The 16,634-nt window shown below is 44.1% G+C and overlaps 1 protein-coding gene across 1 annotated transcript; it reads left to right on the top strand.

Moving 5' to 3' along the window:
• Positions 1-208: 208 nt before the first annotated feature.
• LOC309543970 (ecto-ADP-ribosyltransferase 5-like) lies at positions 209-15,878 on the top strand (the record flags this gene model as incomplete). Its single annotated transcript, XM_082276375.1, has 3 exons — positions 209-908; positions 4,685-4,717; positions 15,648-15,878. Coding segments are annotated over 3 exons (964 nt in total), but the record flags the coding sequence as incomplete, so codon positions are not given.
• Between the last annotated feature and the right edge of the window lie 756 nt (positions 15,879-16,634).

Genomic DNA, 16,634 nt, shown 5'->3' with positions numbered 1-16,634 from the left:
GACGTGCCAGGTGGGTGACCTCGTATGGTTAATATTCAGAGGGGAAACACCTAGGCCCAGGGCCTTGAAGATGATGGCCATCGTTGGGGTAATTTCCAGCTTTCTCGGGATCCATTAGTTATAAGATTGGAAGCCTTCCATTGTGCAATTTATTAAAAACCATAGCTTTACATTTGGCCATTTTCACCCATAACTTATATCTCCACAGCTGATCCGCAACACCTACGAGTTAAAGTTTAAGCCCATCGTCTTTGATGACCAGTACATCGGGTGTGCAGACAAACTCAACGATGATGTCATGCCCAGGATCCTGCGGCAGGAGAAGGCCAACCAGCAATTTGACGAAGCTTGGAAGAGGGCAACTAAAGTGTGGAACAATTTGATGTCCAAGGTCCACCTCCCGGATGAATTTGAGGATGAGCATGGGATTGCTCTACTGGTGTTTACCGACCAGTTCCCCGAAGAGGACCCCATATACCAGCAAATGAATGCCAACCTCACCATCGCCGGAGCCTCTCTCAAGGACTACATGGACAAGTTTCACTTCAAAGCTCTTCACTTCTACCTGACCAGAGCCCTGCAGATCCTCAAACCAGACTGCAGAAAACCGTATACCACGTTTCGGGGGAGCTGGGACACCTTTAAGGCCTCTCCACTCTTTAAGTTTGGGAGATTTACCTCCACTTCCCTCAACAGCACCCAGGCTCAAACCTTTGGCGTGACGTCCTTCTTCCAGATAACCACCTGCTTTGGTGCCAAAATTGAAGGCTTCTCGTTTTACCCTGGGGAAGACGAAGTTCTGATCCCACCTACGGAGAAATTCACCTACATTATGAAGAGTAACTCCACCTACGTTCTGGAGAGCACCGGTCAGCTTTGCAGCTATTTCAACTGTGCCATCATGGGAGGTAAGAACTCGGATCTCAAAGTATGGTCACCAGATATTCAAAATGGAACCCGAGGACACCCTACTGACCACTCCCTTTTATGACCACACCCACAATACCACTCCCACCATCTGTAGCAATACCCACAAAAATCTCTTACTCATCTGTAGCCACACCCACACAAAAATCCCTCACCTATTTGTAGCCACACCCACACAAAAATCCCTCACCCATCTGTAGCCACACCCATAAACCACTCCCCTATTTGTAGGCACACCCACAAATCACTTCCCTATCTGCAGCCACACACACAAAACCACTCCCCATCTGTAGCAACACCCACACAACATAACTCCCATAACTGTAGCTAGACCCACAAAATCACTCACCCATCTGTAGCCACACCCACAAAAAAAATCTCTCACTCATCTGTAGCCACACCCACAAACCAATCCCCCATCTGTAGCCACACCCACACAACATAACTCCCACATCTGTTGCCACATACACAAAATCACTCACCCACCTGTAGACACACCCACAAAAAATCACTCACTCCTCTACAGACACAGGCACAAAAATCTCTCACTCATCTGTAGCCACACCCACAAACCACTACCCCATCTGTAGCCACACCCACACAAAACCACTCCCCCATCTGTAGCCACACCCACACAAAAATCACTCCCCCATCTTTAGCTGCCCCCACAAAATGACATACCCATCTATAGCCGCACCTACAAAACCACTCCCCCATCTGTAGCCGCACCCACAAAATTACAATTACAAGACTACAATTTGCACAATAGAAGATTGGAAAAACGTTGCCTGGTCTGATGAGTCTGGATTTCAGCTGTGATATTCAGATGGGGGAGGGTCAGAATTTGGGGCATGGATCCATCCTCCCTTGTATGGTGTGGGGGAGGAGGGGGGGTAATGGTTTAGGCTGGTGGTGGTGGTGTAATGGTGTGGAGGAGGGGGGGGGGTAATGGTTCAGGCTGGAGGTGGTGGTGTAATGGTGTGGAGATGGAGAGGGGTAATGGTTCAGGCTGGTGGTGGTGTAATGGTGTGGGGAAGGAGAGGGGTAATGGTTCAGGCTGGTGGTGTAATGATGTTGGGGAAGAGGGGGGGGTGGGTAATGGGTCAGGCTGGTGGTGGGGGTGTAATGGTGTGGGATAGGAAGGGGGAGGGTGAGGGTTCAGGTTGGTGGTGGTGGTGTAATGGTGTGGGGAAGGAAGAGGGGGGGTAATGGTTCAGGCTGGTGGTGTAATGATGTTGGGGAAGGGGGTGGATAATGGGTCAGGCTGGTGGTGGGGGTGTAATGGTGTGGGGGAGGAAGGGGGAGGGTGGGGGTTCAGGTTGGTGGTGGTGGTGTAATGGTGTGGGGGAGAGGAAGGGGGGTAATGGTTCAGGCTGGTGGTGTAATGGTGTGGGGGAGGAGGGGGGGGGGGTAATGGTTCAGGCTGGTGGTGTAATGGTGTGGGGGAGGAGGGGGGGTAATGGTTCAGGCTGGTGGTGTAATGGTGTTGGGGAAGAGGGGGGGGGGGTAATGGGTCAGGCTGGTGGTGGGGGTGTAATGGTGTGGGGGAGGAGGGGGGGTAATGGTTCAGGCTGGTGGTGGGGTGTAATGGTGTGGGGGAGGAGGGGGGGGGTAATGGTTCAGGCTGGTGGTGTAATGATGTTGGGGAAGAGGGGGGGGGGGTAATGGGTCAGGCTGGTGGTGGGGGTGTAATGGTGTGGGGGAGGAGGGGGGGTAATGGTTCAGGCTGGTGGTGTAATGATGTTGGGGAAGGGGGGGGGTGGGTAATGGGTCAGGCTGGTGGTGGGGGTGTAATGGTGTGGGGGAGGAAGGGGGAGGGTGAGGGTTCCGGCTGGTGGTGGGGGTGTAATGGTGTGGGGGAGAAGAAGGGGGGTAATGGTTCAGGCTGGTGGTGGTGGTGTAATGGTGTGGAGGAGGAGGGGGGGGTAATGGTTCAGGCTGGTGGTGGTGGTGTAATGGTGTGGGGGAGGAGGGGGGAGGTAATGGTTCAGGCTGGTGGTGGGGTAATGGTGTGGAGAAGAAGGGGGGGTAACGATTCAGGCTGGTGGTGGGGGTGTAATGGTGTGGGGGAGAAGAAGGGGGGTAATGGTTCAGGCTGGTGGTGGGGGTGTAATGGTGTGGGGGAGGAAGGGGGGATGGTGAGGGTTCAAGCTGGTGGTGTAATGGTGTGGGGGAGGAGGGGGGGGGGGTAACGGTTCAGGTTGGTGGTGTAATGGTGTGGGGGAGGGGGATTTTTACGGTCCTCTTCATCAGGCAGGTGATATATAATACAATATGCAAGAAGATTTAAAGTGACATCACAATAGCCCCCCCCCCGACCTCCCACATCATATGACATCATACCCTCCCCCCCCAAAGTCATGTAACCAACAGCAGAATGAAGGTCCCTCCTGTATTCAGTATCAGGAAATCCTGGATCCTCCCTCCCCCGATCCATCATATGCCAGTCATGGAGGCGGATGATGTCACTGTGGTGCCAGTCCTATTGTTGCCAGGACAATAGACGGCCTCCAATGGGGTCCATAGGTGTGGCAGGCACATGGTCCATGACTACCCACACTATGGTAACTGAGGATGCCAGGCAGCCACCACCATGGAAACCTGTGATGTCACAGAGCCCTGAAATTACCGGGGTCACCATCTGCCAGGGTGGCTGTGATGGGTTTCCATGGCCACCTGGCGATCTCAGTTATCATGGTATGGGTGGATGCCAGGACCGGCCCATGATAGGCTCATTGATCAGTATCCAGCTGGTAGGTACTACAACACCCAGAATGGTGTGTGATGGGAATATTATAGACCTGTGGCCCTCCAGCTGTTGCGAGACTACAAGTCCCATCATGCCTCAGCCTCTGGGAGTCATGTTTGTAAATGTCAGTCTTGCAATGCCTCATGGGACTTGTAGTTGGAGGGCCACAGGATGAGCACCCATGTTATAGACCAGTGATGGGGAACCTTGGCACCTTAGATGTTTTGGAACTGCATTTCCCATGATGCTCAGGCACTCTGCAGTGAAGTGGAGCATCATAGGAAATGTAGTTCCAAAACATCTGGGGTGCCAAGGGTCCCCATCACTGTTATAGACGGTCTGCAGAGAGGAGGAAGTTGGACCGAGCACCTGAAAGAATCCCTCCTCCCACTTCCAGAACGAATCAACAAGGAAGGGGCGGGGTTATCATTGATGGAAAAAATGGCTGTCCAGATGCCCCCCCACCCCAGGGTGACAAAGCTGCAGTGAATTCACTACAGGCATAAAAAGTGTTGTCACCCCATAGGAGGAAGTGCCATGGATGGGCGGGGTCACCAGCTGTCCATTCTATGACATGAGCATGGGAAATCTTCTCTGAGATCTGATTGGTCGGGGTGACAGCCGCGTCACCTGAACACCTTTCCCTTCTCTATGACTGAGCAGCTCCAAAACCGGTCCAACCTCCAGTCCACCGTCCCAGGAGCTTCTGGAAAGTCCCGGTATTTCTGGCGGAAGATCTGATACTTTGTACTTTCATTGTTTTATTATTATTAGATGTGATTTATAGAATGTCAGCAGATCTATAAAGATAGGAAATCAGCCGGAACATCTCGCTGGTTTCCTTCTTCCCGGCTGAGTCACCCCAAATCACCCGATTGCCAAATAGTGGGTAAATAAAGGCGAGGGTGGGGGGAGGGTGCTGGGTGTAGTAGGGTAGATGATGAGGGTTATAATACCGGTACTACAAGTCCACACAATATGACAATGAGGATTTCTGTCTGTTTACAGGAGAGAAGCAGATGGAAGCTGTCTGTCACTCAGGTAAGGAGGCAACGCCTGCCCATCCCTCCTATACATCCCACCAATGGCTGGAGATCTCCGACAATGACATCACACATCACTACATGACGTAACAATGACATCACACGTCACTACATGACATAACAATGACATCACATGACACTACATGACATAACAATGACATCACATGACACTACATGACATAACAGTGACATCACACATCACTACATGGCATAACAATGACATCACACATCACTACATGACATAACAATGACATCACATGACACTACATGACATAACAGTGACATCACACATCACTACATGACATAACAATGACATCACACATCACTACATGACATAATTATGACATCACATGACACTACATGGCATAACAATGACATCACAGAACACCACATGACATAACAATGACATCACACGTCACTACATGACATAACAATGACATCACATGTCACTAGATGACATAACAATGACATCACACGTCACTACATGACATAACAATGACATCACATGACACTACATGACATAACAATGACATCACATGACACTACATGACATAACAGTGACATCACACATCACTACATGACATAACAATGACATCACACATCACTACATGACATAACAATGACATCACATGACACTACATGGCATAACAATGACATCACATGACACTACATGACATAACAATGACATCACACATCACTACATGACATAACAATGACATCACATGACACCACATGACATAACAATGACATCACATGACACTACATGACATAACAGTGACATCACACATCACTACATGACATAACAATGACATCACATGACACTACATGACATAACAGTGACATCACACATCACTACATGACATAACAATGACATCACATGTCACTACATGACATAACAATAACATCACACATCACTACATGACATAATTATGACATCACATGACACTACATGGCATAACAATGACATCACAGAACACCACATGACATAACAATGACATCACACGTCACTACATGACATAACAATGACATCACATGACACTACATGACATAACAATGACATCACATGACACTACATGACATAACAGTGACATCACACATCACTACATGACATAACAATGACATCACACATCACTACATGACATAACAATGACATCACATGACACTACATGGCATAACAATGACATCACATGACACTACATGACATAACAATGACATCACACATCACTACATGACATAACAATGACATCACATGACACCACATGACATAACAATGACATCACATGACACTACATGACATAACAGTGACATCACACATCACTACATGACATAACAATGACATCACATGTCACTACATGACATAACAATGACATCACATGACACTACATGACATAACAGTGACATCACACATCACTACATGACATAACAATGACATCACATGACACTACATGACATAACAGTGACATCACACATCACTACATGACATAACAATGACATCACATGTCACTACATGACATAACAATAACATCACACATCACTACATGACATAATTATGACATCACATGACACTACATGGCATAACAATGACATCACAGAACACCACATGACATAACAATGACATCACACGTCACTACATGACATAACCATGACATCACATGACACTACATGACATAACAATGACATCACATGACACTACATGACATAACAATGACATCACATGTCACTAGATGACATAACAATGACATCACATGACACTACATGACATAACAATGACATCACACATCACTACATGACATAACAATGACATCACATGACACTACATGACATAACAATGACATCACATGTCACTAGATGACATAACAATGACATCACATGACACTACATGACATAACAATGACATCACACATCACTACATGACATAACAATGACATCACACGTCACTAGATGACATAACAATGACATCAAATGACCCCACATGACATAACAATGACATCACATGACACTACATGACATAACAATGACATCACACGTCACTACATGACATAACAATGACATCACACATCACTACATGACATAACAATGACATCAGATGACCCCACATGACATAACAATGACATCACATGACATAACAATGACATCAGATGACACTAGATGACATAACAGTGACATCACACATCACTACATGACATAGCAATGACATCACATGACACTAGATGACATAACAGTGACATCACACATCACTACATGACATAACAATGACATCACATGTCACTACATGACATAACAATAACATCACACATCACTACATGACATAACAATGACATCACATGACACTACATGGCATAACAATGACATCACATGACACTACATGACATAACAATGACATCACACGTCACTAGATGACATAACAATGACATCACGCGTCACTACATGACATAACAATGACATCACGACACTACATGGCATAACAATGACATCACATGACACTACATGACATAACAATGACATCACACATCACTACATGACATAACAATGACATCAGATGACCCCACATGACATAACAATGACATCACATGAGACTACATGACATAACAATGACATCACACGTCACTACATGACATAACAATGACATCACATGAGACTACATGACATAACAATGACATCACTTGACACTACATGACATAACAATAACATCACACATCACTACATGACATAACAATGACATCACATGACACTACATGGCATAACAATGACATCACATGACACTACATGACATAACAATGACATCACACGTCACTAGATGACATAACAATGACATCACGCGTCACTACATGACATAACAATGACATCACGACACTACATGGCATAACAATGACATCACATGACACTACATGACATAACAATGACATCACACGTCACTACATGACATAACAATGACATCACATGACACTACATGACATAACAATGACATCACATGACACTACATGACATAACAATGACATCACATGACACTACATGACATAACAATGACATCACACATCACTACATGACATAACAATGACATCAGATGACCCCACGTGACATAACAATGACATCACATGAGACTACATGACATAACAATGACATCACACGTCACTACATGACATAACAATGACATCACATGAGACTACATGACATAACAATGACATCACACGTCACTACATGACATAACAATGACATCACATGAGACTACATGACATAACAATGACATCACATGACACTACATGACATAACAATGACATCACATGAGACTACATGACATAACAATGACATCACACATCACTACATGACATAACAATGACATCACATGACACTACATGGCACAACAATGACATCACACGTCACTACATGACATAACAATGACATCACGCGTCACTACATGACATAACAATGACATCACGACACTACATGGCATAACAATGACATCACATGACACTACATGACATAACAATGACATCACACATCACTACATGACATAACAATGACATCACATGACACTACATGACATAACAATGACATCACACGTCACTACATGACATAACAATGACATCACATGACACTACATGACATAACAATGACATCACATGACACTACATGACATAACAATGACATCACATGACACTACATGACATAACAATGACATCACACATCACTACATGACATAACAATGACATCAGATGACCCCACATGACATAACAATGACATCACATGAGACTACATGACATAACAATGACATCACACGTCACTACATGACATAACAATGACATCACATGAGACTACATGACATAACAATGACATCACACGTCACTACATGACATAACAATGACATCACATGAGACTACATGACATAACAATGACATCACATGACACTACATGACATAACAATGACATCACATGAGACTACATGACATAACAATGACATCACACATCACTACATGACATAACAATGACATCACATGACACTACATGGCACAACAATGACATCACACGTCACTACATGACATAACAATGACATCACGCGTCACTACATGACATAACAATGACATCACGACACTACATGGCATAACAATGACATCACATGACACTACATGACATAACAATGACATCACACGTCACTAGATGACATAACAATGACATCACATGACACTACATGACATAACAATGACATCACACGTCACTACATGACATAACAATGACATCACATGACACTACATGACATAACAATGACATCACATGACACTACATGACATAACAATGACATCACATGACACTACATGACATAACAATGACATCACACATCACTACATGACATAACAATGACATCAGATGACCCCACATGACATAACAATGACATCACATGAGACTACATGACATAACAATGACATCACACGTCACTACATGACATAACAATGACATCACATGAGACTACATGACATAACAATGACATCACACGTCACTACATGACATAACAATGACATCACATGAGACTACATGACATAACAATGACATCACATGACACTACATGACATAACAATGACATCACATGAGACTACATGACATAACAATGACATCACACATCACTACATGACATAACAATGACATCACATGACACTACATGACACAACAATGACATCACACGTCACTACATGACATAACAATGACATCACATGACACTACATGACATAACAATGACATCACATGACACTACATGACATAACAATGACATCACATGACACTACATGACATAACAATGACATCACACATCACTACATGACATAACAATGACATCAGATGACCCCACGTGACATAACAATGACATCACATGAGACTACATGACATAACAATGACATCACACGTCACTACATGACATAACAATGACATCACATGAGACTACATGACATAACAATGACATCACACGTCACTACATGACATAACAATGACATCACATGAGACTACATGACATAACAATGACATCACATGACACTACATGACATAACAATGACATCACATGAGACTACATGACATAACAATGACATCACACATCACTACATGACATAACAATGACATCACATGACACTACATGGCACAACAATGACATCACACGTCACTACATGACATAACAATGACATCATGCGTCACTACATGACATAACAATGACATCACGACACTACATGGCATAACAATGACATCACATGACACTACATGACATAACAATGACATCACACATCACTACATGACATAACAATGACATCACATGACACTACATGACATAACAATGACATCACACGTCACTACATGACATAACAATGACATCACATGACACTACATGACATAACAATGACATCACATGACACTACATGACATAACAATGACATCACATGACACTACATGACATAACAATGACATCACACATCACTACATGACATAACAATGACATCAGATGACCCCACATGACATAACAATGACATCACATGAGACTACATGACATAACAATGACATCACACGTCACTACATGACATAACAATGACATCACATGAGACTACATGACATAACAATGACATCACACGTCACTACATGACATAACAATGACATCACATGAGACTACATGACATAACAATGACATCACATGACACTACATGACATAACAATGACATCACATGAGACTACATGACATAACAATGACATCACACATCACTACATGACATAACAATGACATCACATGACACTACATGGCACAACAATGACATCACACGTCACTACATGACATAACAATGACATCACGCGTCACTACATGACATAACAATGACATCACGACACTACATGGCATAACAATGACATCACATGACACTACATGACATAACAATGACATCACACGTCACTACATGACATAACAATGACATCACATGACACTACATGACATAACAATGACATCACACGTCACTACATGACATAACAATGACATCACATGACACTACATGACATAACAATGACATCACATGACACTACATGACATAACAATGACATCACATGACACTACATGACATAACAATGACATCACACATCACTACATGACATAACAATGACATCAGATGACCCCACATGACATAACAATGACATCACATGAGACTACATGACATAACAATGACATCACACGTCACTACATGACATAACAATGACATCACATGAGACTACATGACATAACAATGACATCACACGTCACTACATGACATAACAATGACATCACATGAGACTACATGACATAACAATGACATCACATGAGACTACATGACATAACAATGACATCACACATCACTACATGACATAACAATGACATCACATGACACTACATGGCACAACAATGACATCACACGTCACTACATGACATAACAATGACATCACGCGTCACTACATGACATAACAATGACATCACGACACTACATGGCATAACAATGACATCACATGACACTACATGACATAACAATGACATCACACGTCACTAGATGACATAACAATGACATCACATGACACTACATGACATAACAATGACATCACACGTCACTACATGACATAACAATGACATCACATGACACTACATGACATAACAATGACATCACATGACACTACATGACATAACAATGACATCACACATCACTACATGACATAACAATGACATCAGATGACCCCACATGACATAACAATGACATCACATGAGACTACATGACATAACAATGACATCACACGTCACTACATGACATAACAATGACATCACATGAGACTACATGACATAACAATGACATCACACGTCACTACATGACATAACAATGACATCACATGAGACTACATGACATAACAATGACATCACATGACACTACATGACATAACAATGACATCACATGAGACTACATGACATAACAATGACATCACACATCACTACATGACATAACAATGACATCACATGACACTACATGGCACAACAATGACATCACACGTCACTACATGACATAACAATGACATCACGCGTCACTACATGACATAACAATGACATCACGACACTACATGGCATAACAATGACATCACGACACTACATGGCATAACAATGACATCACATGACACTACATGACATAACAATGACATCACGACACTACATGGCATAACAATGACATCACATGACACTACATGACATAACAATGACATCACACGTCACTACATGACATAACAATGACATCACATGACACTACATGACATAACAATGACATCACACGTCACTACATGACATAACAATGACATCACATGACACTACATGACATAACAATGACATCACATGACACTACATGACATAACAATGACATCACACATCACTACATGACATAACAATGACATCAGATGACCCCACATGACATAACAATGACATCACATGAGACTACATGACATAACAATGACATCACACGTCACTACATGACATAACAATGACATCACATGAGACTACATGACATAACAATGACATCACACGTCACTACATGACATAACAATGACATCACATGAGACTACATGACATAACAATGACATCACACATCACTACATGACATAACAATGACATCACATGACACTACATGGCACAACAATGACATCACACGTCACTACATGACATAACAATGACATCACGCGTCACTACATGACATAACAATGACATCACGACACTACATGGCATAACAATGACATCACATGACACTACATGACATAACAATGACATCACACGTCACTAGATGACATAACAATGACATCACATGACACTACATGACATAACAATGACATCACACGTCACTACATGACATAACAATGACATCACATGACACTACATGACATAACAATGACATCACATGACACTACATGACATAACAATGACATCACACATCACTACATGACATAACAATGACATCAGATGACCCCACATGACATAACAATGACATCACATGAGACTACATGACATAACAATGACATCACACGTCACTACATGACATAACAATGACATCACATGAGACTACATGACATAACAATGACATCACACATCACTACATGACATAACAATGACATCACATGACACTACATGACATAACAATAACATCACACATCACTACATGACATAACAATGACATCACATAACACTACATGGCATAACAATGACATCACATGACACTACATGACATAACAATGACATCACACGTCACTAGATGACATAACAATGACATCACGCGTCACTACATGACATAACAATGACATCACGACACTACATGGCATAACAATGACATCACATGACACTACATGACATAACAATGACATCACACATCACTACATGACATAACAATGACATCACACGTCACTAGATGACATAACAATGACATCACATGACACTACATGACATAACAATGACATCACACGTCACTACATGACATAACAATGACATCACATGACACTACATGACATAACAATGACATCACATGACACTACATGACATAACAATGACATCACATGACACTACATGACATAACAATGACATCACACATCACTACATGACATAACAATGACATCAGATGACCCCACATGACATAACAATGACATCACATGAGACTACATGACATAACAATGACATCACACGTCACTACATGACATAACAATGACATCACATGAGACTACATGACATAACAATGACATCACACGTCACTACATGACATAACAATGACATCACATGAGACTACATGACATAACAATGACATCACATGACACTACATGACATAACAATGACATCACATGAGACTACATGACATATCAATGACATCACACGTCACTACATGACATAACAATGACATCACATGACACTACATGGCACAACAATGACATCACACGTCACTACATGACATAACAATGACATCACATGACACTACATGGCACAACAATGACATCACACGTCACTACATGACATAATAATGAATGAGCACAAATCTATCCCCTACTCTCCTCTCTTCTACTCTCCCATCTTCTCCCTCTCTCCTCTCCCCTTCTCTTTCTCCCCTCTTCTTCTCTTACTTTCCCTCCCCTACTGTCTCTTCTTCTCTTTTCTTCTTTGGTCTCCTCTTTCCTTCCCTTCGCTCCCCTCTCTTCTCTTTCCGTCTCTCCTCTTCCTTTCCTTACCCATCCCTTTCCTCCCCTCTCCTCTCCTTTCTTCTCCTCCCTTCTCCTCTCCTTTCTTCTCCTCCCCTCTCCTCTCCTTTCTTCTCCTCCCCTCTCCTCTCCTTTCTTCTCCTCCCCTCTCCTTTCTTCTCCTCCCCACTATTCTCTTGTCTCCTCTTCTCTCCTTTTTCTCTCCTTTTATCTCTTTTTCCTCTCTTCTCCTCTCCTTTCTTCTCCTCCCCTCTCTTCTCTTGTCTCCTCTCCTCTCCTTTTATCTCTTCTTCTCTTTTCTTCTCTCATCTCCTTTCTTCTCCTCTCCTCTTCTCTTGCCTCTTTTTCTGTTTTCGTCTCCCCTCTTCCTTTCTTTACCATCCCTTTCCTCCCCTCTCCTCTCTTCTCCTCCCCACTCTTCTCTTGTCTCTTCTCCTCTCCTCTTCATCTTCTCTTCCTCTTCTCTTGTCTCTTCTTCTCTTTTCGTCTCCCCTCTTCCAATCCTCACCGATCACTTTCCTTCCCTCCCCTCTCCTTTCTTCTCCTCCCCTCCCTTCTCTTGTCTCTTCTTCTTTGCTCTCCTCTCCCCTTCCCTCTCATCTTCTCTCCTCTACCTTTCCCTTCCTCTCCCTCTCCTCTTGTCTCTTCTTCTCTCCTCTTCTTTTCCTTTCCTTTTCTTCCCCTCTCCTTTCTTCTGCTCCCTCCATTCTCTTACTCTCCCTCCTTTCTTGTCCCTTCTTCTCTTTTCTCCTTTCCTCTCCTCTTCCCTTTCCTCCTCTCCTCTCATCTCCTCGCCTCTCCTCTAATCTCCTCGCCTCTCCTCTCCCCTCTTGTCCCTTCTTCTCTTTTCTTCTTTCCATTCCTCTCCTCTCCTCGCCTCTCCTCTCCCCTCTTGTCCCTTCTTCTCTTTTCTTCTTTCCTTTCCTTTCCTCTCCTCTCATCTCCTCGCCTCTCCTCTCCTCTCCCCTCTTGTCCCTTCTTCTCTTTTCTTATTTCCTTTCCTCTCCTCTCATCTCCTCTCATCTCCTCGCCTCTCCTCTCCCCTCTTGTCCCTTCTTCTCTTTTCTTCTTTCCTTTCTTCTCCTCTCCTCTCCTCTCCCCTCTTGTCCCTTCTTCTCTTTTCTTCTTTCCTTTCCTCTCCTCTTCTCGCCTCTCCTTTCCTCTCCCCTCTAGTCCCTTCTTCTCTTTTCTTCTTTCCTTTTTTTTTCCTCTCCTATCCTCTCATCTCCTCTCATCTCCTCGCCTCTCCTCTCCCCTCTTGTCCCTTCTTCTCTTTTCTTCTTTCCTTTCATCTCCTCTCCTCTCATCTCCTCGCCTCTCCTCTCCTCTCCCCTCTTGTCCCTTCTTCTCTTTTCTTCTTTCCTTTCCTCTCCTCTCCTCTCATCTCCTCGCCTCTCCTTTCCTCTCCCCTCTTGTCCCTTCTTCTCTTTTCTTCTTTCCTCTCCTCTCCTCTCCTCTCCTCTCCTCTCCTCTCCTCTCCCCTCTTGTCCCTTCTTCTCTTTTCTTCTTTCCTTTCCTCTCCTCTCGCCACAATGAGATGTTCTATCCTGAAGAGAAGATAATATGGCAATCATAGGAGATGATCCTATCACAGACAGTATGCCGATCGTTCCTTGTGTCTGTGCGCATGCCTAGGATATCCCGCGCAATTTTATTTACAAATAAACCCCAAAAAGTTACAATAAATTGTCGGATATTTATAGGATTTCTTCCCCAATCTGTTTCTGTGTTTTAAGACTCCTCCAAAATAAAGAAGCTCGAAAATATTAAGAAAAGCAAAGTCTTCATCCCGGGGTCTGAGCAGGAGGAGAGAATCGCAGCCCTGGAGAAGCTGGCCATCCGGAACCACGAAGCATGGGACGAGGTCCAAGCCAACATCTCACATGTCAATGAGGTGGTGAAGGCACAGACCACTGTCAATGCCTACCTGGCAAAAGTCATTAAGGAGGTGTATGAGGAACTGGAAGGTAATTTCTTATCTCAACATGGAACTAAACCCTCCTTACCGCCAAGGAGGCTCTCCTCTCCCTCCCCTCTCCCCTCCTCTCCTCTCCTTCTGCCCATCTCCTCTCCCTCCCCTCTTCCTCTCCCTGTCTTCTCTCCCCTCCCCTTATCACCATCTCCTCCCCTCTCCTCTTTTCTCCCTCCCCTCTCCCCATCTCCTCTCCCCTCTCCCCATCTCCTCTCCTCTTGTCTCCCTCCCCTCTCCCCTCCCTTTTCTCCCATCTCCTCTCCTTCCCCTCTCCTCTCACTCATCTCCTCTTTCTCCCTCTCCTTCTCTCCTCCCCTCTCCTTCTCTCCTCTCCCTCCCCTCACCTCTTTCCTCCCTCTCCCCTCTCTCTCCTCTTTTCTCCCTCTCCTTTCCCTCCCCTCTCCCCCATCTCCTCACCCTCTCTCCTCTTTTTTCTCTCTCCCTCCCCTCACACCTCCCCTCTCCACTCACATCCCTCTCCTCTTTTCTCCCTCTCCTCTCCTCTTTTCTCCATCTCTTCTCCCTCCCCTCTCCTTCTCCCCTCCCCCCTCCCCTCTCCCCTGTTTCCTCTCCTCTCCCCTCCCCTCTCCTCTCCTCTCCCTCCCCTCTCCTCTTTCCTCCGTTTCTTCTCCTCTCCCTTCCCCTCCCCTCTCCTTTTTTCTCCCTCTCCTCTCCTCTCCCTCCTCTCTCCCTCCCCTGTCTCCTTTCCCTCCCCTCTCCCCTCCTTCTCTCCTCACATCTCCTCTCCCTC

This window comes from Pelophylax lessonae (genome assembly GCF_965119305.1).
Source record: "Pelophylax lessonae genome assembly, contig: HAP1_SCAFFOLD_565, whole genome shotgun sequence".
NCBI lineage: Eukaryota > Metazoa > Chordata > Amphibia > Anura > Ranidae > Pelophylax > Pelophylax lessonae.
Note: the sequence above shows the minus strand (reverse complement) of the source record. Positions and strands in the feature narration are given on the sequence as shown.